Genomic DNA, 21149 nt, shown 5'->3' with positions numbered 1-21149 from the left:
AGAGTTTTTCCCTTTAGGGCAATAGCACTTTACTGTGGTTTAACTGCTTAGATTTATTTAATTTCACTTGGGCTAGTAAGTCCATATTTCTCTCACACACGTAAGTATTTTGAGATCTTATAAAATAAATGCCTTACTAAAATCTTGGCTTGCTATATCTACAGCAGTGTTTTTAATATTTAGGTGTTTTGGTTCGGTTTTTGGGTTTTGTCTTGAGCTGTGAAATGTTGATTTCAAAGAGAACTATGTTTGAAGAGTTCTGGCTGCCGGCAAGGGAGGCAGGCCCCACGCTGTAGGTTTTTCCTGTCTCACTCGTCGCAGCAGCCCTCCACGTGCTGCCCTAAGGGTCCAGTGCGTAGTGCTGATACCATTTCTGGACCGCTTTATATGCGTTATCTCAATAATCCTTACAACCATACAGAAAAGGCTATTTATCTTTTTTCTGACAAGTAAACTGAGGCTTATGGAGGTTGCATAACTTGCTCCAAGTCGAAGATCTAATTAGTGGCAGATCAGACCCACTTGTCTGACTCAAAAGTGTGTGCTCTTCACCATATATTGTGTTGCATCCTAATTTACAGGAGACTAAAGTCAACAGACCCTATTAAAAAACGAAAGGGAAGTTCACATCGTGACCTTGTTCCTGTTAACCCTACAGTTTCTTTTCCAACAAGCACCTTTTTTTTCTAAGATCTTATATACCTATTTTTATTAATCCAGTCAAGAGTATTCCCAGGAATTAACATCTAACTGACTGCTGTTTTTGATTCTTGGTGAGAGAGAGAGAGAGAGAGTGAGTGTGTGTGTGTGTGTGTGTGTGTGTGTGTAATGGAGACACCGTTTTTCCATCTGTGGACTTCCATCTCTTTTACCATTCCCCTGAATAAATTGATATTATATATTAATATAATCCAGGTTAATCTGTCTCAGTTGCCTTCATAATCTGGAATGTGAATGTTTGGTCTCTTTCCAAAGTTGGGCTCATTCAGAGTACCTAGGTATTCTGTCTCCTCACCTGTCTTGAGCATCTGTTCCTCTTTGACCATATTTGTTCCACGTTTTCCAGTTTGAAGGTAGGTCTCCTTGATAGAGAAGTTGAAAGAAGAATAGGCTGAGTGGTTCTCTTTCCTCTTCGTCATTTTTAATATTATACTCCCTACTCCAAACAATAGACCCATTCCCTCCTTGATTACATTTTACATTAGACATTCTCATCTTTCTGTTTTCCTCCAAATCTAAGTGAATTGGGGGATTACCTTAACTAGTAGTTTTACTGTCTTATTTTGTACCTTCATATTCTAGTTTTACTTGCTTGCCTCCCCTATCTTTTATACATACCAATTTGGTTCTCATTCCCATCAGAGTTCTCCTGTGTGCCTGTTGTCTTCCTATGACATTCCTTCCTCCCTCTACCCCTTCCCTTTTCCACATTCTTAGGCTTATATCTGTATTTAGTTTGAAAACCTCTTGTACCATATTTGGGTGTATGGCAGCATAAAAAAGAGTAAAGTCTTATGGAGATATCAACCAAGTATAGATGCCCCAAATTATTTTAGAGTGTCCCCCCATGGTTAAGACCTAGGGAGTGATAGAGCCAGAAGGTCATTATGGGCCAAATGCTTTCTAATCTGTACACACACACACACACACACACACACACCCCATTGTGTAACAGTTCTGTTATAGAAATGTGAGCTACCTTTGCATAATTTAACATGGCTGTATTCATTTCTTTTGGAAAGCTTTAATTCCCATTTTGTTCCTACAGATAAGAAACAAGACGGAGCTATTGAGAATCGCAACAAAGGTAAATTCAGGAGGATAAAAGTACACTTAGCTTGTTCTCATTATATCCACAAATACATCTCTTGTGTACTGTATTCATCCAAAAGTAGGATGTATGCGGAAAATTAACAATCTGTATTACTTGGGTGAATGTCTCTTTTGTCAGTGCCTGACTCATGCTGCCTTTACAATGTTAATAAGACTTTAATTATGACCTGTGGTAGTAAGCTTAGAAAGGTCCAGATGTAGGTAACTTTAAACTTAAGCATTTCAGTATTTATCATTGGTTACGATATGATTGCTAGCAAAAATGCATAAGAAACAAAATATAAAATGTAAATTTTTTTGCAGCTGTTTAATAGTCTGTAAGCATATGTGCATTTCTCTATATGTGTGGTCCTACGTAATGTTCTACATTATGGTCATAACTTATGTGGGAGGGATTTATGGTGTTTGGAATGAGTCTCATTATCTAACACAACACACAGGAAGAAAAATGATTTGGTATTTAGCTCTTTCAGGACCCTGTATTTCTTCTTATGCCTCATCCCTATTTCCTAGCTCAACATTCTCAAATCTGGTACAGAGTTTCAAAACCTAGTGGCACTAATTGTCTTATTTTCTCTGGGTAGGCACAGACATACACAGGAAGCTAAATGTTTAAATTTTTGTGTTTCTATAAGAAATTGATTTTTTTTCCCAAAAATTGCTTGAAAATGTTAACAGTTACGTGTGCCTTTAAAAGGTAGTGAAGTTATATTTGCTCTTCAATGTAGCAAAAGCCCAGGATGGTGCAGCCATGGAAATGCAGCCTTTGAAGAGTGAAGAAGGTGGAGATGGTGATGAAAAAGACAAAAAGAAAGCAAATTTGCCAAAAAAGGAAAAATCTGTTTTACAAGGGAAACTAACAAAGCTGGCTGTTCAGATTGGCAAAGCAGGTATGATATATATGAGAAAATAAGACGTTTTGTTTTAAAATATGCTGCCTTTCTATTTAAAAATCATCTTTGACACACTTAAGACTGGAAATCATTGCTTTGTGAGTGGAAGAGGAGTTAAAAATATTTTCAGTTTTATCTACAATGTACTAGGCCTTTGAGTTACTGTGGATCCTCATAATATTTTGCAGCTTGGGAACTGTTATCCTCATTTTATGTAGAGGGAGTGTCCTCTGTCAACTAGCTAATAAATAAGTGGTCAGGTTAGGATTAGCGCCTAAGGCTGCCCAATTCACAAGCCTGCACGCTCCTCTCTGAATTTCTGGGGGCAATAGAGAGAGGTCTTAGCAGAGAGGTTACTCCATAAAGATTACCCAGCTATATTTTAATAAAAAGAAATTTCACCACACATTTTCTTATCTTTGTTCTGACAATGAAAAAAAAAATTAGGTGTGTGTTTTTCTAAAAGTTATAGTTAACTTAAATTGAATGGATTAGTTACAGTTAGAATGAATCATCCTGGTGAGGCTGAAGTTATAAATTACAACCATCACTAGAAAACAACTGTGAACAGGACTCCTCTTCAGAGGAAATAAAGCAGAGCTTTAGCTAAAAACATAGCATGCCCTTCAATAGTATCTTTATGAAAGAACACGTGTGGGCTAAATCAGGCTACACTATTAAAGTCACTTACATTGCATCATTCTGTTACTTCCTAGGACTATGTTGGAAAAAGTTAATTTTTGCTTCTGTCCTCAAAAAGCTTATTATCTAATAGCACATATTTGCTTTTGATAATATGTAGCCAAATGGCAATACTGACTCATACAATGTTGGGGAAAAGGGTGGATTTAAGATGGTGATGGTATTTTAGTAGACATTGAATTGGATTTTTAGACCCAGATAGGTGGGCATGCCTTATTTTGTAATACTCATTTATAAGGGGCTAAATATCCCACAAAACAGAAAGGTGTAAATGATTTGTAATATATGATTAACTGTTGGTTTGCTAAGTTAGTAAAGCAGTAAGGATAGATGAAAAAAATTAAGTAATTTTGGTAATTTGTGGTTTTTTCGTAAAGAACATGGGGTTCGGTATTTAATTCCAGGTCTCCCCGTTGGTCAGGTTCTTATCAACTTCTCTTTTGTCATGAAAGCAGCTTGCCAATGTGTAGAGCACCAGCTTATACTAAGCTTTTGGTATTTCCTTGTCATTGCTTATTATTTTGTCTCGGCTTTAGTAGAAGACTGAAGATACAATTAAGTCTAGAAAAGAATCATAAACACTTTTTTCCCACTTCTCCTAGGTTTCGGGACTATACTTGGAAGCAGAAATTAAATCTGGTAATGTCAAGTGATGAGTTAAGCACAAAAAAGGATGTAACAGTTTCTCAGCGAAATTAAAATAAATATCACCAAAGTAGTTGTAATTCTTCCAGTGGCTAATATGTAACTGACAATGAATCGTGTCTAGAATATTTAATAATTACATTTTCCTTCTTTTTATGTAGGTTTGTTGATGTCTGCCATCACAGTTATCATTCTCGTATTATATTTTGTAATTGATACATTCTGGGTTCAGAAGAGACCGTGGCTTGCTGAGTGCACACCGATTTACATACAGTATTTTGTGAAGTTCTTCATTATTGGAGTTACGGTTTTAGTGGTAGCCGTGCCAGAAGGTCTTCCACTCGCAGTCACTATCTCACTGGCTTATTCAGTCAAGGTAAGTAGAAAAGAAGGTCTCAGCTGGTGTAGAAAATGTACAACTGGTTGCTCTTTTCTCTTGGGCTCTGGAACTAGGGGATTTCCATAAATTTACATTGTTTTCTTTAGCGCTGTCATTGATTCCCTTCTCCTCCACCCCAGTTGAAGATCTCTGCATCGAGACCTATACATTCCTGGGATGGCAGACTTGACACAAAGCTAAGCATAACTCTGCTGGGGAAGGTTCTAGCTTAAATTTCCTCATATGATAGTTATGTTGTCCTGTCCCCTCCTGTTTCCAATCTATAACATTTTAAGTAAGCATATTTGTCATTTGCCTGTGGTACAAGAGCAGAGAGGTTTACTTGAATCCAACCGTCTAAGGCCTCCTTGTTTCTACACTTGGACCCTCCTGACCCCACGGTCCTGCCTTCACATGGTAGACTCATGTTTCTAAAAAATAATTCAGATCATCTTGTTTCCTTTTATAAAACCCTCCAGTGGCTTCTTGTCAGAATGAAATCCAAGGCTCCTTGCTATGGCCTGCAGGGCCCTGCCCCATCTGGCCTTTGCTTTCCTCTAGTGTTCATCTCCCACCTCTGTCTCCCCCTCTGGTCCAGCCTCACCAGCCTTCCTGCTGTTTCTCAACTACCCCAACCCTGGTCTCACTTCAGGACCCATGTGTTCCTTCCTTTGAATCATCAGCTGTCTGACTTTACTCAGGTCTCTTCACATGTCACCTTCTCTGACCACTCCATTTACAGCAGCTAACTCCTCCTTGTTCTTAGTAGAATGCCGAAAAAATGAGCTTCAGTCGCTTTGCTAGCTGCTGGTTACCTAAAGGAATATTCTGTTTGAAGATTATTAATCTACTTTTTAATCAATTTTATATCTTATATGGAAAAGGTGGCTTCACATGTAAAATTATACCTGATGAAAGAATGCTGCTCTTATCAATTTTCTAATATTAATTAATATTTCTCCTTAAGTAGTATTGCTGACAGAGAGCAACACAAAGTAATTGGTCATAGTTTCTGCTCCAGCACTCTTATATTCAGTGTTCCCAAGAATTTTCAACAGATGTGTCATGATAAGAATATTTTTTGCTTACTGTTTGAGTTTATTTTCAGGCATTTCACATCTTTTATTTCAAAAGTAAAATGGTAAATGTGTCAAAGTAGTAATGAAATACAGTGTAATCATCTATTTGATGTTTTAAAATAATTAGAAATAATTGGGGTAAATATAAGTTTTAGACACATGGGTAAAATCAGTCATTTTATCAATACAGTCATTAGTTCACTTTGAAGAGTCATTAATGATATTAATTTTTCAATTGATCAAAAAGATATAGGCAGGATTGATTTGCAGTCCTTTCATAGAAAATAAATAAGAGCATTTTTCTTTAAGTTTTTATTAAATGTTTATTTTAGCCCAAATGTTATCAGTCACTTTTCTTTTCATTGAGGTGTGGTCCTTATGGCTCCTCTGTTAGCGTTTGGCAAAACTGAACACATTTTCTTTACTGCCGAACTTCCTTATTTTAATGTTCAGTATTAATGTAAATCACAGTAATCTTCCTTCCCCATATTTATTTCTTCAAGGAATCAGTTTCTTGCAGTATCTTGCATATTAATAGTCACAGAACATACTTTGTAAAATAACTCTTTACAGGTTTTAACCCATTCCAGGTATGTTTTAAGAATCAGTTATCAAGCATTTTAACCTAAATGCTTTTTGGAGCTACAGTGAAACTCTTGGTTTTTTTAGAAACTGTCTTTTTCTTGTAAATAAGAGGAAGGGGTGATCCTGAGGATGAGAAGACCAAGTGTACCAACATATGGAAAAGATAAAAATGATCCTTTCTGGTTTTGTTATGTTACCTCAGTCTATCAGAGTCAAAAGAAAAAAAAAAAAGTCAGGCAGCTACATGCCCATAAACTCTATATTTAACTGATAAGCTACTTTTTCCTTGGTGACTGATACTAGAATGTTTTGTTTTCCACTTAATAAGGAGACTTAATCTTTACATGTTATATACTCTTACATGGCTGTAAGTACCTCTGTACTTAGAGTACAAATTATTATAGCTCTTGTAATTTGAGGACACTTCACAGAAGTGTTGGAGGCATATAGTCAACATGATTTGCATATGGGTGCAGGTATCTGTATTCATTTACTAGATTATGTTATGTAGTAGGGAAATGATTGAAACCACGGAAAGCTGGTACTCTGTTTAGCTTATTTGAATGGTGAAATATACTAAATTCTTCCAGTATTAAATCGGTGCTTTATACTGTGTATCCATGTAAAGTTGGGAGTTTTAGTTCTGATTTTAAAGCAGTTTATAATCATTTTAATATAATGAGGTCATTGGTTTTATATGTAGCTTAACTACTTTTTTTTGGTCACTGTAGAAAATGATGAAAGATAATAATTTAGTGAGGCATCTGGATGCTTGTGAAACCATGGGAAATGCTACAGCTATTTGTTCAGATAAAACAGGAACATTGACAATGAACAGAATGACAGTTGTTCAAGCTTACATAAATGAAAAACATTATAGAAAGATTCCTGAACCAGAAGCTATTCCAGCAAATATTTTGTCCTACCTTGTAACAGGAATTTCTGTGAATTGTGCTTATACATCAAAAATATTGGTAAGCTTTCTTTAATAATTAAGTTATATATGAAAATTAATTTTTCAATTTGTGATGATTTGACTGTATGTAGCTTTTAAGCTCTGTCATTACTATTTATAAATTGAAGAGGTGAATTGTGTTAAGTTTTTAAAAGGCATATATCCATGTACTGTATTTAATTTTTCTTTTGATACAATTTGTGTTACTAGTAAGATCTGTTGATCAACATATACATTCTGTTTATTTGTATTTTTCTTCTCCTGTATTTTGAATTTCCTGCGTTTAGAAACTCTTGAGCCTAACAACCAGAATAAGTCCTTAATTTAAAATTTTTACTTTGCTCATTTTGTGAAAGACTAGTCTGTCTTACTATAGAAAGTTAACTCAATTTACTAGAGAAGATTTTGAAACTAGATTTCAACTTAAAATAATATGTTTTACATATGCTTGCTATATGCTCTGTTTGGTTTCTCAGTAGATCCTACCTATAAGGTGATCCTTAAACCTTTTGGGAGTAACTGAATAAAGTAATTCTAGACTTGTACTACCTTAGAATAAAATATTTTTAACTTCGCAAGTTTTAGAAGTCTTAGTAACATAAAGCATGAAATTGTTTGGCTGATATGTGTTCTAGTGATTTGTGGGTGAAGACCATAAACAAAATTAGTATTTCATGAATTGGATTATTGGACTGGAAAGTTATGAGATCTTGATTCTAGATCTAGCTTTGCCTTAGCTGAAAGTCTGAGCTTTACTTTCTTCAGTTTTTTTTTTTTTTAACATCTCTATTGGAGTATAATTGCTTTACAGTGGTGTGTTAGTTTCTGCTTTCTTCAATTGTTAAGTAAAGATGGTTACATCTGCCCTTAATACTGTTGTGATGATTACATAAGAAGGTATTTGTGAAGATACTATGAAGGAAATAAAGTTTTTATATATATTTAAGTCAACAGTGCTTCATTTTAATGCTTGTACTTTTATTTTAAGCCATAAAAATCAGTAAAGTAGATTTAATTTTGAATTATTTAATGTAAACATTCAGTGAAAACAAGAGAAAAGGAAAGGAATTAAAATTTCTTAAGTCCCATATGTGTCAGGAACCAACTTTAAAAGTTACATTTCTTATTTAATTCTTGGGTCATAAGAGCTCCTATTTTCCAAATGCTGAAGCCAAGGACCACAGCAGTTGGGTAATTTGCCAAAAGTTCACATAGCTAGTAACTTGCAGGGCTGAGATTGGAATCCATGTCATCTTTGCTCCAGAGCTTCTTTCTACCTTACTTTTTCTATGTCCCTCTTTGAAATGCTAAAACTAATAGAAGTTTTCTATATAATTTCTGTATAATTTTGTTTTAGAATGTCTCGTTCTGTTTTACATTATAAATTAAACTGTCACAGAGAAACAAGATGATACTAGCTTCTAAACCTTTTTTTCTTATAGCCACCAGAGAAAGAGGGTGGATTACCACGTCATGTTGGTAATAAAACTGAATGTGCCTTGTTGGGACTTCTTTTGGATTTAAAACGGGATTATCAGGATGTTAGAAATGAAATACCAGAAGAAGCACTGTACAAAGTCTACACCTTCAATTCTGTTAGAAAGTCCATGAGTACTGTCCTGAAAAATTCAGATGGAAGTTATCGAATATTCAGCAAGGGTGCATCTGAGATAATTCTGAAAAAGTAAGAGTAAAATGCTTAGATGAATAATTGCTAACTGTAGTTGCTTTATGAAATATCTACTATGTTAATATTGTTGCTATTTTCTTTTTGTGAATATCAGGCATTTGCTAGGACCTTGGAGTTTTTTTTAGTATATTTTAATGGTATTGCTCTTTTGCCCAGGGTGTTCTGTCATTTTCATACTCCAGCTTCTTTTATTTCTTAGTATTTTGCTACAGGGAAAATAAGCCCATTACATTCAATCTGGTAGGTTTAATGAAGTGAACATTGATATTTGTTCTTAAACGTGTTGACTCCATTGTTATGTAGGATCATGAAAAATAAAAGCCTTCTGGGAAGAAAAACTGCAGTTTATGTCTTCAACACTGCATTGTAGATAGTGATGAATGAATTATATATTAGTTTTTAGAACAGCAAAGCATTAAAACTAGATCTTGAGAATCCTTTTATATCAGAGTGAGGTTTTATCATATTTATGCTGCCGCAGCGTCGTATTTAAATATCTGCTGTCATTTTGAATGGTAATCTTTTCTTTTGTACTGTCCTTATACACACCAGTCGCCTCAATTTTGACATCACATGTTTATGTATAATTTCCCTAATGCTTATTTTTTATTACAGGTGTTGAAATTATTTTGATTTTTTTTTTTTAATTCCAGTAGAGAAGCAGAAAACTTTTTTTTAAATTAAGAGCATTTTTGGAAAATTAGAACTCACTTGATATTGCAATATTTAAAATATTTCCAATTTTAATTAGCTTATATGTGGATTATAATCCAGTGTTATCTTAATGAACACTTGTCAGATTATAATCTAACAGGTTTAAGAGAAAATACATATAAATGAAAATGCAGAATATGACAGATGTACACAAAGTTTTAAGACGAGAGGTCATACTATGAAGGGTGTAGCATTTAAGATAGGTTTCGGTATGAAGTAAGATCAAGTTGAAGGAAGCCACATTGGAGGGAAGGAAGTGGGAATATGCAGACCATATTGGGGGAATAGCTAATAGTCATACAGTGCAGCTGAGTGGTGATGGGCTTTTGTGGCACACAGGACATCTTTCTTCCTTTTACATATGCTTGGTTATCTGATTTCCGTGAAATGTTAGAAATCTTGCATCGTGGCTTGCTGGGAAGCAGGTAGATGGTATGGGGGAGATTTTTCAATCAAAACCAAATCAGGCTTTGGCTCTTCTGCAACTAAGTAGTTTTGGGATGCTGGGAAGATTCTTCCTTTGGCTTCCATTTTCCTTCACTGAAAAAGAGGATGATGACCACCAATTCTAAGACACTGAGGTAAAATAATGCCTGTAAAACATCCAGCATGGAGTATATTAAGTATACAATAACTCTTTCCACTCTTTTTGTTGTGGAGTCTCTTAAATGTTAGCCTGAGCAGTTAAAACAGTTAAGTAGGCCAGATAATGCAGCTGAAGAATTTTTTTCATCAGGTAGCAGAATGAGCATAGCTGTGGGACTGAGGATAATTCTTGCATCAGGGAATAAGGTGGGTTGGGGTTGCGGGGAAGGATGGACTGGAGACCAATATCATTTAAAAGCCTATTACAGTAGCTCTGGCTTGAAGTTAAGAGCCAGAAGAAGGCAGTAGAGTAGCAGGGGGAATAGAAAGGAGAGGAAACATTCGGAAGACTGTTCAGAGGACAAACACATAGGATTTAGGAGCTAATACTATATAGATGATGAGGAGAAAGGAAGTATTCAGGTGAGAGTTTAGACTTAACATTGAAATTATTGGGAGTAATGTTGATGTCTGTTCAATGGGCAGTGAGGAGACAGCCTTTAGTCTTGTATGCAGTAAATTTAAGGTACGGTACAACATCTGAGTAGACTGTCAGAGTGGAAAGCTTTGGAAAACGATCAAAACAGAAGATGGGGATTTGGGAATCACCTGCCTAGAAGCAGGAGGCAGTGGCATCACCAAGGGAGAGGAACATAAAGAGGCAATGTGAAAAAATAAACTTTAAATAGGGAAGTATACAGTGTAACTTTTATTTAGTACCCAGTTAAAGAGTGGTAGTTAGTTTCACTGAAATTAAAACTATTTTGGCTTTATCTCTCTCATTCTAATAGAGTGCTTATTTTAACAGTAAGTTATTTTTTTTCTTTCATGGTTAAAGCAATATAGGTGATGAAACAGCATCTCAGGTAAGGGTTGATTGAACGTGGCTTTTTACTTTAAAAGAAGGAAGTATCTGGAAATTTTGTGTTAATTAAAGTTAATGTCTAATTCTGCACCAAAACGGACAGGCATATAGTTTATTCTTCTCTGCCACTAGGGTTTTTTGTGAAAATTTAGAAACCCTGCATTTCCAAAAGAGAAGTGTCTAAAGTAACTTGAATGGAGAATGGTCAAGTGAGAACCATAAAAAGAGAACTGTATTTCGTAAAGGGGAGGGTGAAAAGTGAATATGATTTAAGTCTGTAAAAACACAACATATGTAATTCTCTGAATTCCAGATAATCAGATTCCATGATTCTAGCCCTTCCAGTTCACTTAAATGGCATTAACCATTATTTTTGTTAATTATTGATATTTGGATTCAACGTTTCCTTATAGGTGTTTCAAAATCTTGAGTGCTAATGGTGAGGCAAAAGTATTCAGACCAAGGGACCGTGATGATATTGTAAAAACTGTGATTGAACCGATGGCATCAGAAGGCTTGAGAACCATATGTCTTGCATTCAGAGATTTCCCAGCAGGAGAACCAGAACCAGAATGGGATAATGAAAATGATATTGTCACCGGCCTTACATGCATTGCTGTTGTGGGGATTGAAGATCCTGTGAGACCTGAGGTGGTGAAACATTCTGTGTTCTGCATGTGCAGAAGGCACTAACTGTAACCAGTTTTCTAGTAAACTTCTTAGTGTTTGTGATTTTATTTCTCTCCTTTGTGAATCCAAGATAAGTGAAATGATAGCGCTTGTGATGCATGTGCTGCCTGTTTATGGTTTTTAATTAGATAACTTCTCTTTGGGATCCTGTATGTTTATAGCATAACCAGTGCCTTGAACTGGGTAGGTTTTTTCAATTGATATTTATATTAAGTTACGTAGTAAATGCCATTAAGTTATTTGTTTTCATGGTCTGTAGTCCAGCACTGTCCAATAGGACTTTCTGCAACCATAGAATTGTTCTGTGTTGTTCCATCTCATAGCTACTAGCCACATGTGACTACTGAGATTTTGAGGTGCAGCTAGTGCAACTGAAAAACTGAATTAAAAAATATTTTTTTTCAATTTATATTTAAACATCTTGCTACCATACTGGACAGTCTGCAGCTCTAGACTTTGCTTTTCTTCTTTAAATCTTTTTTTTTTTTTTTTTAAGTTTATTGAGCAACTGCTGTGTACCAGCAACTATGCTAAGATACTGGAGACATAAAGATTTTTGAGATCTGGTTCCTGGCCTCAAAGAAGTCACTGTCCTGGGCAGGGATGGACAAACACATAATTATAACCAGGATGTTAGTACATAGTTAGATACACATGCAGAGCATGTTATATGAGCACAGAACATGAGCCCCCAACCTTCTAAAGTAATTATATCTTTTTATTGCATTCTTACTGTGTGCCACATATTATGCCAAGTGCTTTACATGTATTATTTCATTTAATAGTCACCTCTGAGTTATAAGTATTATTACTTATTTGAAAGTTGAAAAAAAATTGAGATGTATAGAGGTTAGCTCCAGACATTAGAGCTAGTGTGTTCAAACCCAGCTCTGTATAAAATACATGCGATTAAAAGACCACACTGTGTTATGTTAACCATGAGAGGGGTCAAGTAAGACTTCCTAGAGGTTAATTACCTGATGTGAGTCTCAAAGGATGAAGAGGTATTGGCTAGACCAAGAGAGAGAGTGAGCAGTAAGCACCTTGTGAGCAAAGAAGCAACATGAATAAAAGCACAAAGGCAAAAACAGCTTTTGTTCAGTGGCTATCATCAACTAATTGATTCAACATCCAGTGTGTAGTGCCAGGCACTCTTCTAGGAACTGGAAATACTGCACTAAACAAAATAATTATGAAACTTATACTCTAGAGAGGTAACACAACAGATAAACATTTAAAGTGATAAGTACATAGGCAGTATGCCAAGTGAAGACACATCCTGTGAGGAATAAGACTTGGTCCCTGCCCTCATAGGCCTTATATTCTAATTGGCGTGGGGTAGCAGGGGAGCACCAGATATGACTATTACAAGTGTGATAAGGGCTATAAAGGATATGCACAGGGTAGTAAAATAAAGATAACAGAGACCACATTAAGGATCTCTGAAGATAGAACATTTGAGTTGAGTTCTGATGGCTAAAAGTGAGCCAGCCATGTAAATAGCTGCAAGAACAGTATTCCAGAAAAATGGCACAAAAAATACAGGATCCTTGAGGCGAGAAAGTATTTAGATTTTCAAAGGTGGAAAGGAGGCCAGCGTGGCTGTAAGTTTGGACAAGAAGAAGCAGACGAGATTACCTTTGGCCTTACTGGGCAATAAGGGCTCTGAATTTTATTCTGAAATTCACTGGGAAGTCGTTGAAGAAATTCAGGCTGGGAAGTGACATGATTCATGTTGTTAAAATAGTATTTGGGGTACTATGTAAGAAATGAATTAAAAAGAGGAGTAGAAGCAGGGAACCCAATGAGATTATTGCAGTGATCCCAGGCAAGAGATGACCATGAACTACAGTTGTGGCAGGGAAGATGGAAAGAAAGTTATGATTTTAAAGTAAATAGAGGTAGAACCAATAGGAATGAATATGTTGGGTTTGGATATACTCCTTTTAACATTGTTGCAATCTCTGAAACATCCAATTATATGTCAAGCAGGCACTTGAACCTGGAAGCCTGAAAGTGAAGTAGGCTGGAGAATTCACATATGAGGCTAAAGGAGATCTCTTGAGGAAAGTGTGTAGCTAGAGCAGTAAGCATAGGACTGAGATATCTCTACAATTAGATCTCTTCTGGAGGAGTGGGGAATCAGTCTCCAACTTGCATAACTGAGTGGCTGGTAGATGGTATTACCAATGTAATAAGAGAGTCAGATGAAGCTGCCTATTTAGAGATCAAGTTTGGGATTCTGGAGTTTCAAATGCTTATGAAACGTCCAGGTGGATCACGTTTGCCAACCTTTGGTCAAAGGAAAACCATTCGAAGTTTTATACATTGATTTATGGCTTAAGTCTTATCTAAATATAATACTAAATCAGGATGTTTTCAACTCTTGTCCTTTGGAAAATGTATTGCTCATTTTGTGTTCTTAGCACTGAGGTTGATGGACAGTTTTATCTTTTTTAAAACATGTAAGTGGCAATTAATTTCTTCAGTATCACAAAATGAGATGCGTGCTTTCATACTAAAATGAGACAATCTAATAGGACGTAGCTTTCCCAAGTGGGTCTTCTGGATTGTACAGTTCTGATGTAGAGAATCTTGATTAATTAGATATCTAGAATAAATCCAGCTTTATTGCATATGCATAGATAGTTAAACAGGATGCTTGGCTTCTCTTCAGTTTATCTGTAAAAGTGGAGGTAGTTTGTAAATTTTAAGTGGAAGTATTTGGTGGTTAGTGGACTATTAATAAATTTAGTTTACTTTCTTAAATATTATTTGCCACATAGCTTTAACCAAGACCAGTTTCTGCCTCTTAGTCATTGTTTCCTATTCCAAATGATCTCGGTACCACCCAGTGAGTGCTAAGATGGACAAATCTGGGTTACTTTCTATCTCAAATGAGAAGTGAGAAATACATTTATACAGCAGACCAGCGTTTTCAAAATCAAATATTGATTTTTTTAAACAATAGAGGGATGTATAATATGAAAGCACAGTTCTGTCTAGGTAGACCATGAAAGCTCCCAGAGATGTTACATTTACACGGTTTACAATAGAAGTCACAAACAGCGTATAGGCCAAAGTTAGCCTTCAATCAAGTTATCTGTGGACTGTGTGTGTGTGTGTGTGTGTGTGTGTGTGTGTAAAACATCAGGTTTGAGAGAGTACACACAAATCTGGGTTTCTGCTTTCTCTTGAAATGATAGATTCTGTCAACATTTCCACTGTGATAAAAAAAAAACAGACTAGAGCTGAGTGCTCTTCTATTAGGATTGTCTTGGATTTGTCACTTTCAGTGTTTTTTCCTCATTTCTGTTACCTGCATGGCCCTGTGGGTATTTGCATTTGCGACCTCTGTTCTAGTAGGACCGACATGGATTTTCTGGTTAGAGAAGAACAGGAAAGGATTTTCTAGGCAAAGAGAATTACAGAAGCAGAGGCACAAAAATAATACATTGATTATTCGTCTATCAAGCTGTGTATAGTAGAAAAAAAATTTAGATAAATCTAGGAAACTACTCTTTTTTTTTAATTCTTTTGTGAAACACAACCATGATACTTAAAACTTATAACAATAATTCCTAAATATTCATTATTTTTTAAATTTCCTAAGTTGTGTCACAAATGTTTATTCAAATCGGGATCCAAAATCCACACATTAAATTTATTGCCATGACTCTCAAGTCTCTTTTAATCTAAAGGATCTATAGGTTTCCTCCCTTTTCCATTCTTGCAATTTCTCTGTCAAAGAACAAATTGGTTTTTTCTTTCAATTAACAAGTAAACTATTGTTTCTTCGGAAATTATTTGTAGAAGGACATGTGTCCTGGAGAGTATTCTACATTCTATAATAGATTTTGCCAACTGCATTCCTTCTATTTCCTGTGAACTGGTAGTTAGATCTAGAGTAGGGTTTCCAGATAAAATACAGGACACCCAATTAAATTTGCATTTCACCTAAACAATGAATTTTTTTTTTAAGCGTAAGGGTGCTCAATAGTGCAATATTTGGTCATCTTGTATTTTTTTAATTGAAGTATAGTCAATTTACAATATTGTGTTAGTTTCAGGTGTACAACAAAGTGATTCAGTTATACATATATTTTTCTTTTTTTATTCTTTTCCATTATAGGTTATTACAAGATATTGAATATAGTTCCCTGTGCTATATAGTAAATCCTTGTTTTTTATCTACTAGGGAGCTATTCTGAAGCTCAAGTGTGACACCCTGTTATACTGAGAACTTTGTGGTTTATAGTATAACAGTTGAGGAATCATATATTTTTGAGAAACTGTATTAAAAAAGAACTGTATTGTCGGGTATATCAGATGTTTTAAAGGGGAAATGAACATAAACACAGGGATGCCAATTAAAAAAAGCTATTGCAGTAGCTCAGGCAACAAACATCGGAGACCAGGTACAGGGAAGGTTTGAGGTAGAATTGCAGGGCTCACTGGCCCTTAAGGATGTATAGGGTAAGGAGATTGAAGATATCAGATAATCTTTAGGTTTCTCTTAGATAGAAAACATCGTTTCCCTTTTAGACACCCAAATTCTGATGTCTACTTTTCTGATGGAACTAGGAATCCAGCTCTCACAATGAGCTGGGAAAAATATGTAGGTCTGAAAGTTATTAGCATGTACCTAGTAGTTGGAGGTTCCAGAATAGGTAAGATAACCCTTAAAAGATCAAGAATGGGGAAAAACAAGTGAGCCTCCCTTAACCCCAAAGAACACCAACATTTTACTCTGGTGTGGTCTGGGCAGTAAAACCAGAACGGTGGAAAGCCGACCAGGAAAGAATTGCCTAATGGTTGCTAGGGGGAAAAGGCACTTTAAAAAGCCTTTGGCAAATAAATAATGTAAGCAACTTAAGTCAGATGACAACTGAAAGTGAAGCCTGAACTAGGACTGTGGCAGTGGAAGGGGAAAGAAGAGATTATTGGGACTACTTCAAGAAATAATATCTTGAGATGTAATTAAAGTTGTCATTTGTGGGACTATAAGGCAATGTATATTTGTTCGGTGGGATTTTTCCCCACCCTGCAAATACTAATTTTCTTTCATCATGTGAATTTTTTTCCACATTAACCAGGTGCCAGATGCAATAAAGAAATGTCAGAGGGCTGGAATTACTGTGAGGATGGTCACTGGTGATAATATTAATACTGCTCGGGCTATTGCTACCAAATGTGGTATTTTACATCCTGGGGAAGATTTCCTATGCCTAGAAGGTAAAGATTTCAACAGAAGAATACGAAATGAAAAAGGAGAGGTAAGCGCTTTTTATTGTTTAAGTTGATATGTTTTTAGTATATTAGGAATTTCTTGGACAGATACATCTTGAATATGCACTACATGTTAGGCATCGCACCTGGATCAGTGCAGCCCTCACCCCACAAAGCAAAACAGTAGCATTTTAGGAAATAAAGGGGACAAGTGATAAAGAAATTTGTCCTAAAGGGAGTGAGCGCTTCATTTTTTCAGTCTGGGCGCAAGAAGTACAATATGTGTAAGCGAGTAATGGGAGATGAGTTTGGAAAAGTTGCTATGGAACATATTTTAGGGGACCCCAAACCCTGCACTACTTAACGCTGAGGAGTTTCCACTTTCATAGGCAGTGGGGAGATGGTTAGAATTTGATCTTGTAATGATATATATAACAGCGGTTCTGCATTAGAGTGACTAGAGAGCTTTTTAAAATGCTGATTACTAGGCCCCACCTCAGAGTGTCTTATAAGATAGGCCTTGGGTCTCGCTCAGCAATTTCTGTTTCTAACAAGTTCTCAAGAGTTGCTGATGCCGCTGATCTGTCCACCACACTTTAAGAACCACTGATACAAATGCTAGGTCGCTAACTTGGAATTAGAAAACTAGGCTTGGGCACGTTTTAACTTTGACAAAAATTTATAGATTGAGCAAGAGCGGATAGACAAGATTTGGCCAAAGCTTCGAGTGCTTGCAAGGTCATCTCCTACTGACAAACATACACTGGTTAAAGGTGAGTAGATTTTACAATTACTCCGCAATTTCTTAATAGAGAAATGCGTTCTGCTTCCTAAAATAGTAATAGATGCTGAATATTAGATTGAACTGTGGATATCATCTTCTCCAATAAAATGTAAATACATTTCCTTTCGATACCTTAGGTGAATTGTGTTTATCTTCAGTGATTAAAACAGGATATAACTCCTAATACAACAATTTCTGGAGTTGTTCCTTGCCCAACATCTCAGCAGTTTCCATTTCTCTGTGTTTAATTATTTATTTTTAACTTTTTCTTTTTTTTTTGCGGTACGCGGGCCTCTCACTGTTGTGGCCTCTCCCGTTGCGGAGCACAGGCTCCGGACGCGCAGGCTCAGCGGCCATGGCTCATGGGCCCAGCCGCTCCGCGGCATGTGGGATCTTCCCGGACCAGGGCACGAACCCGTGTCGCCTGCATCGGCAGGCGGACTCTCAACCACTGCGCCACCAGGGAAGCCCCTATTTTTAACTTAGAGTCTGTAAAACTGGCTAGCTAGCATATTCTGCAGAATCACTTCATTAATTAAACAGATTGTTTTTACAGCATAAATACTTACTTTTATTTCAGGTATAATTGACAGCACTGTCTCAGAACAACGCCAGGTTGTAGCTGTAACTGGTGATGGTACAAATGATGGCCCAGCATTAAAGAAAGCTGATGTTGGATTTGCAATGGTAGGAACTTAACATAATTCAAATATTCAGATGTAATTTACTGGCTGGGTTTTGTTTGTTTGGTTTGTTTGTTTGTTACTAAGTTAGTGTTGATTTTAAACACTGTCCCTCAAGAGTAGCTTGAGGGATAATATGTAAGCCTAAATTGGTTTATAAGTCTAATTAGTTTATATAATACCTTTATTTGATGCTGGAAGATGACGTGACGTCTTTTGAACAGTTATAATAATATCATACATTTACCTTGTACTCTGTAAAATATATAAATGTCTGTCATCTCATCTAAACCTTACAGCAGTCCTCTTAAATAGGAGACAGGCTTAGAACAGTTATATGTATTTAAATTAAGAATATGATTAAGAATCTTCCACTCAACTGAAAATGTCTTAAGAGTAACTTTTAATAGTAATCATTTCATGTATAATAGATGTAATCTCTTTTTTTTGTAATCTTTTTTGATTGAAAAAAAAGATCTGTACCTCACCCAAGTTCTCAACTTATATTTGATTATTAAAAGTGCTAGGAAATTTTAGCATTGCATTATTATTTTCTTTATACTGTAGCCATAATACTGATGAAGTGTTTACTATAAAATAGGTATCATAAAATACATATGCTACATAAATGTTTAATAATTGAAATTAGATTGTTATATCTTTGAATCCAGTCCTTCTAATTTTTCAGTGTTGGAATGAATCTTTGTACTTTCAGTGCCATAGAAAATTTAAGTATTTTATTTAATTTGATTTATTTCATTTTTGGAAAATACAGGTTCATAATCACAGTTCTCAAATCCAAAAATCTGAAAACTGACATTTTTTTTCCTAAATTTACAGCAGAATCATTTGATTGCAAAAAATATTCTGAATGATATGAGGATGTTATTTGTCCCACTTAATATGAACATTCATAGTCATTGTAGAGATATTAATGTGTTTTTATGGGATGGTAACCCTATCTGGGAGAATTTGTGATAGAAGGTATGTGCCGCATTATCTTTCTAAAGCATGAGAGACTTTGAATTCTCAAACACAGTGTGCCCCCAAGTGTTTCAGAAAGGAGAATATTTATGTGTACCAATGTTTATTTGTATAATTTGTCCCCCTGGTATTTTGCTGCTAAAATAGGGGTTTAGCAGAAGCACCACCATGGTAGCTGCCTTTTAACAGGAGTGAGGGAGATGGAAGAAGGAAGTGATATGGGTAAAGTACCCTCAACCAATAGCTGTGAACCCAAAGATTCCCACCCTGCCCTATCCCAAACTTATGGTAAGCAGTGCATTGGTGTGAACTTCTGAAGAGCTGGGAGAAGAAGCTGAAGGGATAAGGAATATTTAAGGGCTTTTCCTTTGGCTGTAAGCAAAACAGGATCATTCATTTTAGAAACACGGGATCACTCATTGCTGCTCTTGAGCATTTGGCAGGATTCTTACTTCTACTTTCATCTGGACAGCTGACCAGGAAGGTATTTATATACAATGCATTTTAATATTAAAAAAACAAAAACTTTCTTCCTAAAACTTAGGTGTTTAAGGCAGATACTAAGGGCTTTAAATAAATGCAGGTAAATATAGTAATTCAAACAAAAACACAGTACAGCAGCTGCTCTGTTTGATTTTTAAGCCTTGAAAGTTTTAGGTGCATTTTACCACTTTTTTTTAAAGGTAGCATGTCAAAAATAATCTAAATTTATTTTAAATGCACAGAGAAAAACTAAGTGCATAGTGGCTTGGACTTGAAAGCACTCTTGCTCAAGCTTGAATTTACTTTGTGTATTTGTTCAGTTCTTCAATTTCATATTTTAAAACTGAAAGATGAAATTATTTGTCTTGGGCTTTTATTAGATACCCACAAGAAATTGCTTGTGTGTGTGTGTGTGAGATGAAGTGTCTCTTTTTTTTTAATTTATTATTTACTTTATTTTTGTCTGTGTTGTGTCTTCGTTGCTGTGCACGGGTTTCTCTAGTTGCAGCGAGCGGGGAGTTACTCTTTGATGTGGTGCACGTGCTTCTCACTGCGGTGGCTTCTCTTGTTGCGGAGCACGGCCTCTAGGCGCGTGGGCTTCAATAGTTGTGGCTCACAAGCTCAGTAGTTGTGGCTCGCGGGCTCTGGAGCACAGGCTCAGTAGTTGTGGCTCACGGGCTTAGTTGCTCTGCAGCATGTGGGATCTTCCCGGACCAGGGCTCGAACCCGTGTCCCCTGCATTGGCAGACGGATTCTTAACCACTGCGCCACTAGGGAAGCCCGAGAAATTGCTATTGATTAGTTCTTTTTAAACCTGTCTCTTATTTTTCAGGCAGAAATAGCATTTTAAAACACTGTATTCTCTGTCTCTCTCTCTTTATATATATAGGTGTGTGTATGTATGTATACACACATACGCACTTACATTTAGTAAATTCAACATTAAGATAAAATGTACAACAATAAAGGGACTCTAATGTGAGTACATTGCAAAGAGGCCTGGCATTTTCCCCTGTTTAGCCACTCCTTTCAGAATTCCTTTAGATAGTAAGCTTCCATGCTGTGTTTAAAATATGATTACATTATTTTTAAAATTATATTGCATTATTCTTACCAAAATTCAGTTAACCACACATGTACAGATATTTCTGTCATCATAGACTGAATGCCATGATGTATTTCTGTAACCAAATATGCATCTGTGGTAGTAAAATCTTCGCTAAGGTAATTAAAATATCTTCATTTAATTTAAAGTGTTTTTAGACTTTGGGTTAATAATAATTTGTTTCTCCTCCAAACCTTAAGAAGCTGTTTTCAATATTCTGGTCCAGAAACATTACAGGTGAGTAGTTGCTGCCTCCTAAAGGTTCA

At 35.9% G+C, this 21149-nt stretch overlaps 1 protein-coding gene across 4 annotated transcripts in view; it reads left to right on the top strand.

Annotated features, from left to right (window-relative positions):
- The window catches only part of ATP2B1 (ATPase plasma membrane Ca2+ transporting 1), a 131415-nt gene that overhangs the window by 88242 nt on the left and 22024 nt on the right, over positions 1-21149 (top strand). For all 4 annotated transcript variants that reach the window (XM_029204543.1, XM_029204541.1, XM_029204540.1 and 1 more), the window contains 9 exons: positions 1769-1807; positions 2562-2723; positions 4235-4449; positions 6848-7090; positions 8514-8755; positions 11339-11576; positions 16712-16891; positions 17530-17617; positions 18209-18315. In XM_029204543.1, the coding sequence (XP_029060376.1) occupies positions 1769-1807; positions 2562-2723; positions 4235-4449; positions 6848-7090; positions 8514-8755; positions 11339-11576; positions 16712-16891; positions 17530-17617; positions 18209-18315 (1514 nt within the window). The remainder of the gene's footprint in view (positions 1-1768; positions 1808-2561; positions 2724-4234; positions 4450-6847; positions 7091-8513; positions 8756-11338; positions 11577-16711; positions 16892-17529; positions 17618-18208; positions 18316-21149) is intronic.

Source organism: Monodon monoceros, unplaced genomic scaffold, assembly GCF_005190385.1.
Source record: "Monodon monoceros isolate NGI ecotype Baffin Bay Population unplaced genomic scaffold, NGI_Narwhal_1 Super_Scaffold_6, whole genome shotgun sequence".
Lineage (NCBI taxonomy): Eukaryota > Metazoa > Chordata > Mammalia > Artiodactyla > Monodontidae > Monodon > Monodon monoceros.
Note: the sequence above shows the minus strand (reverse complement) of the source record. Positions and strands in the feature narration are given on the sequence as shown.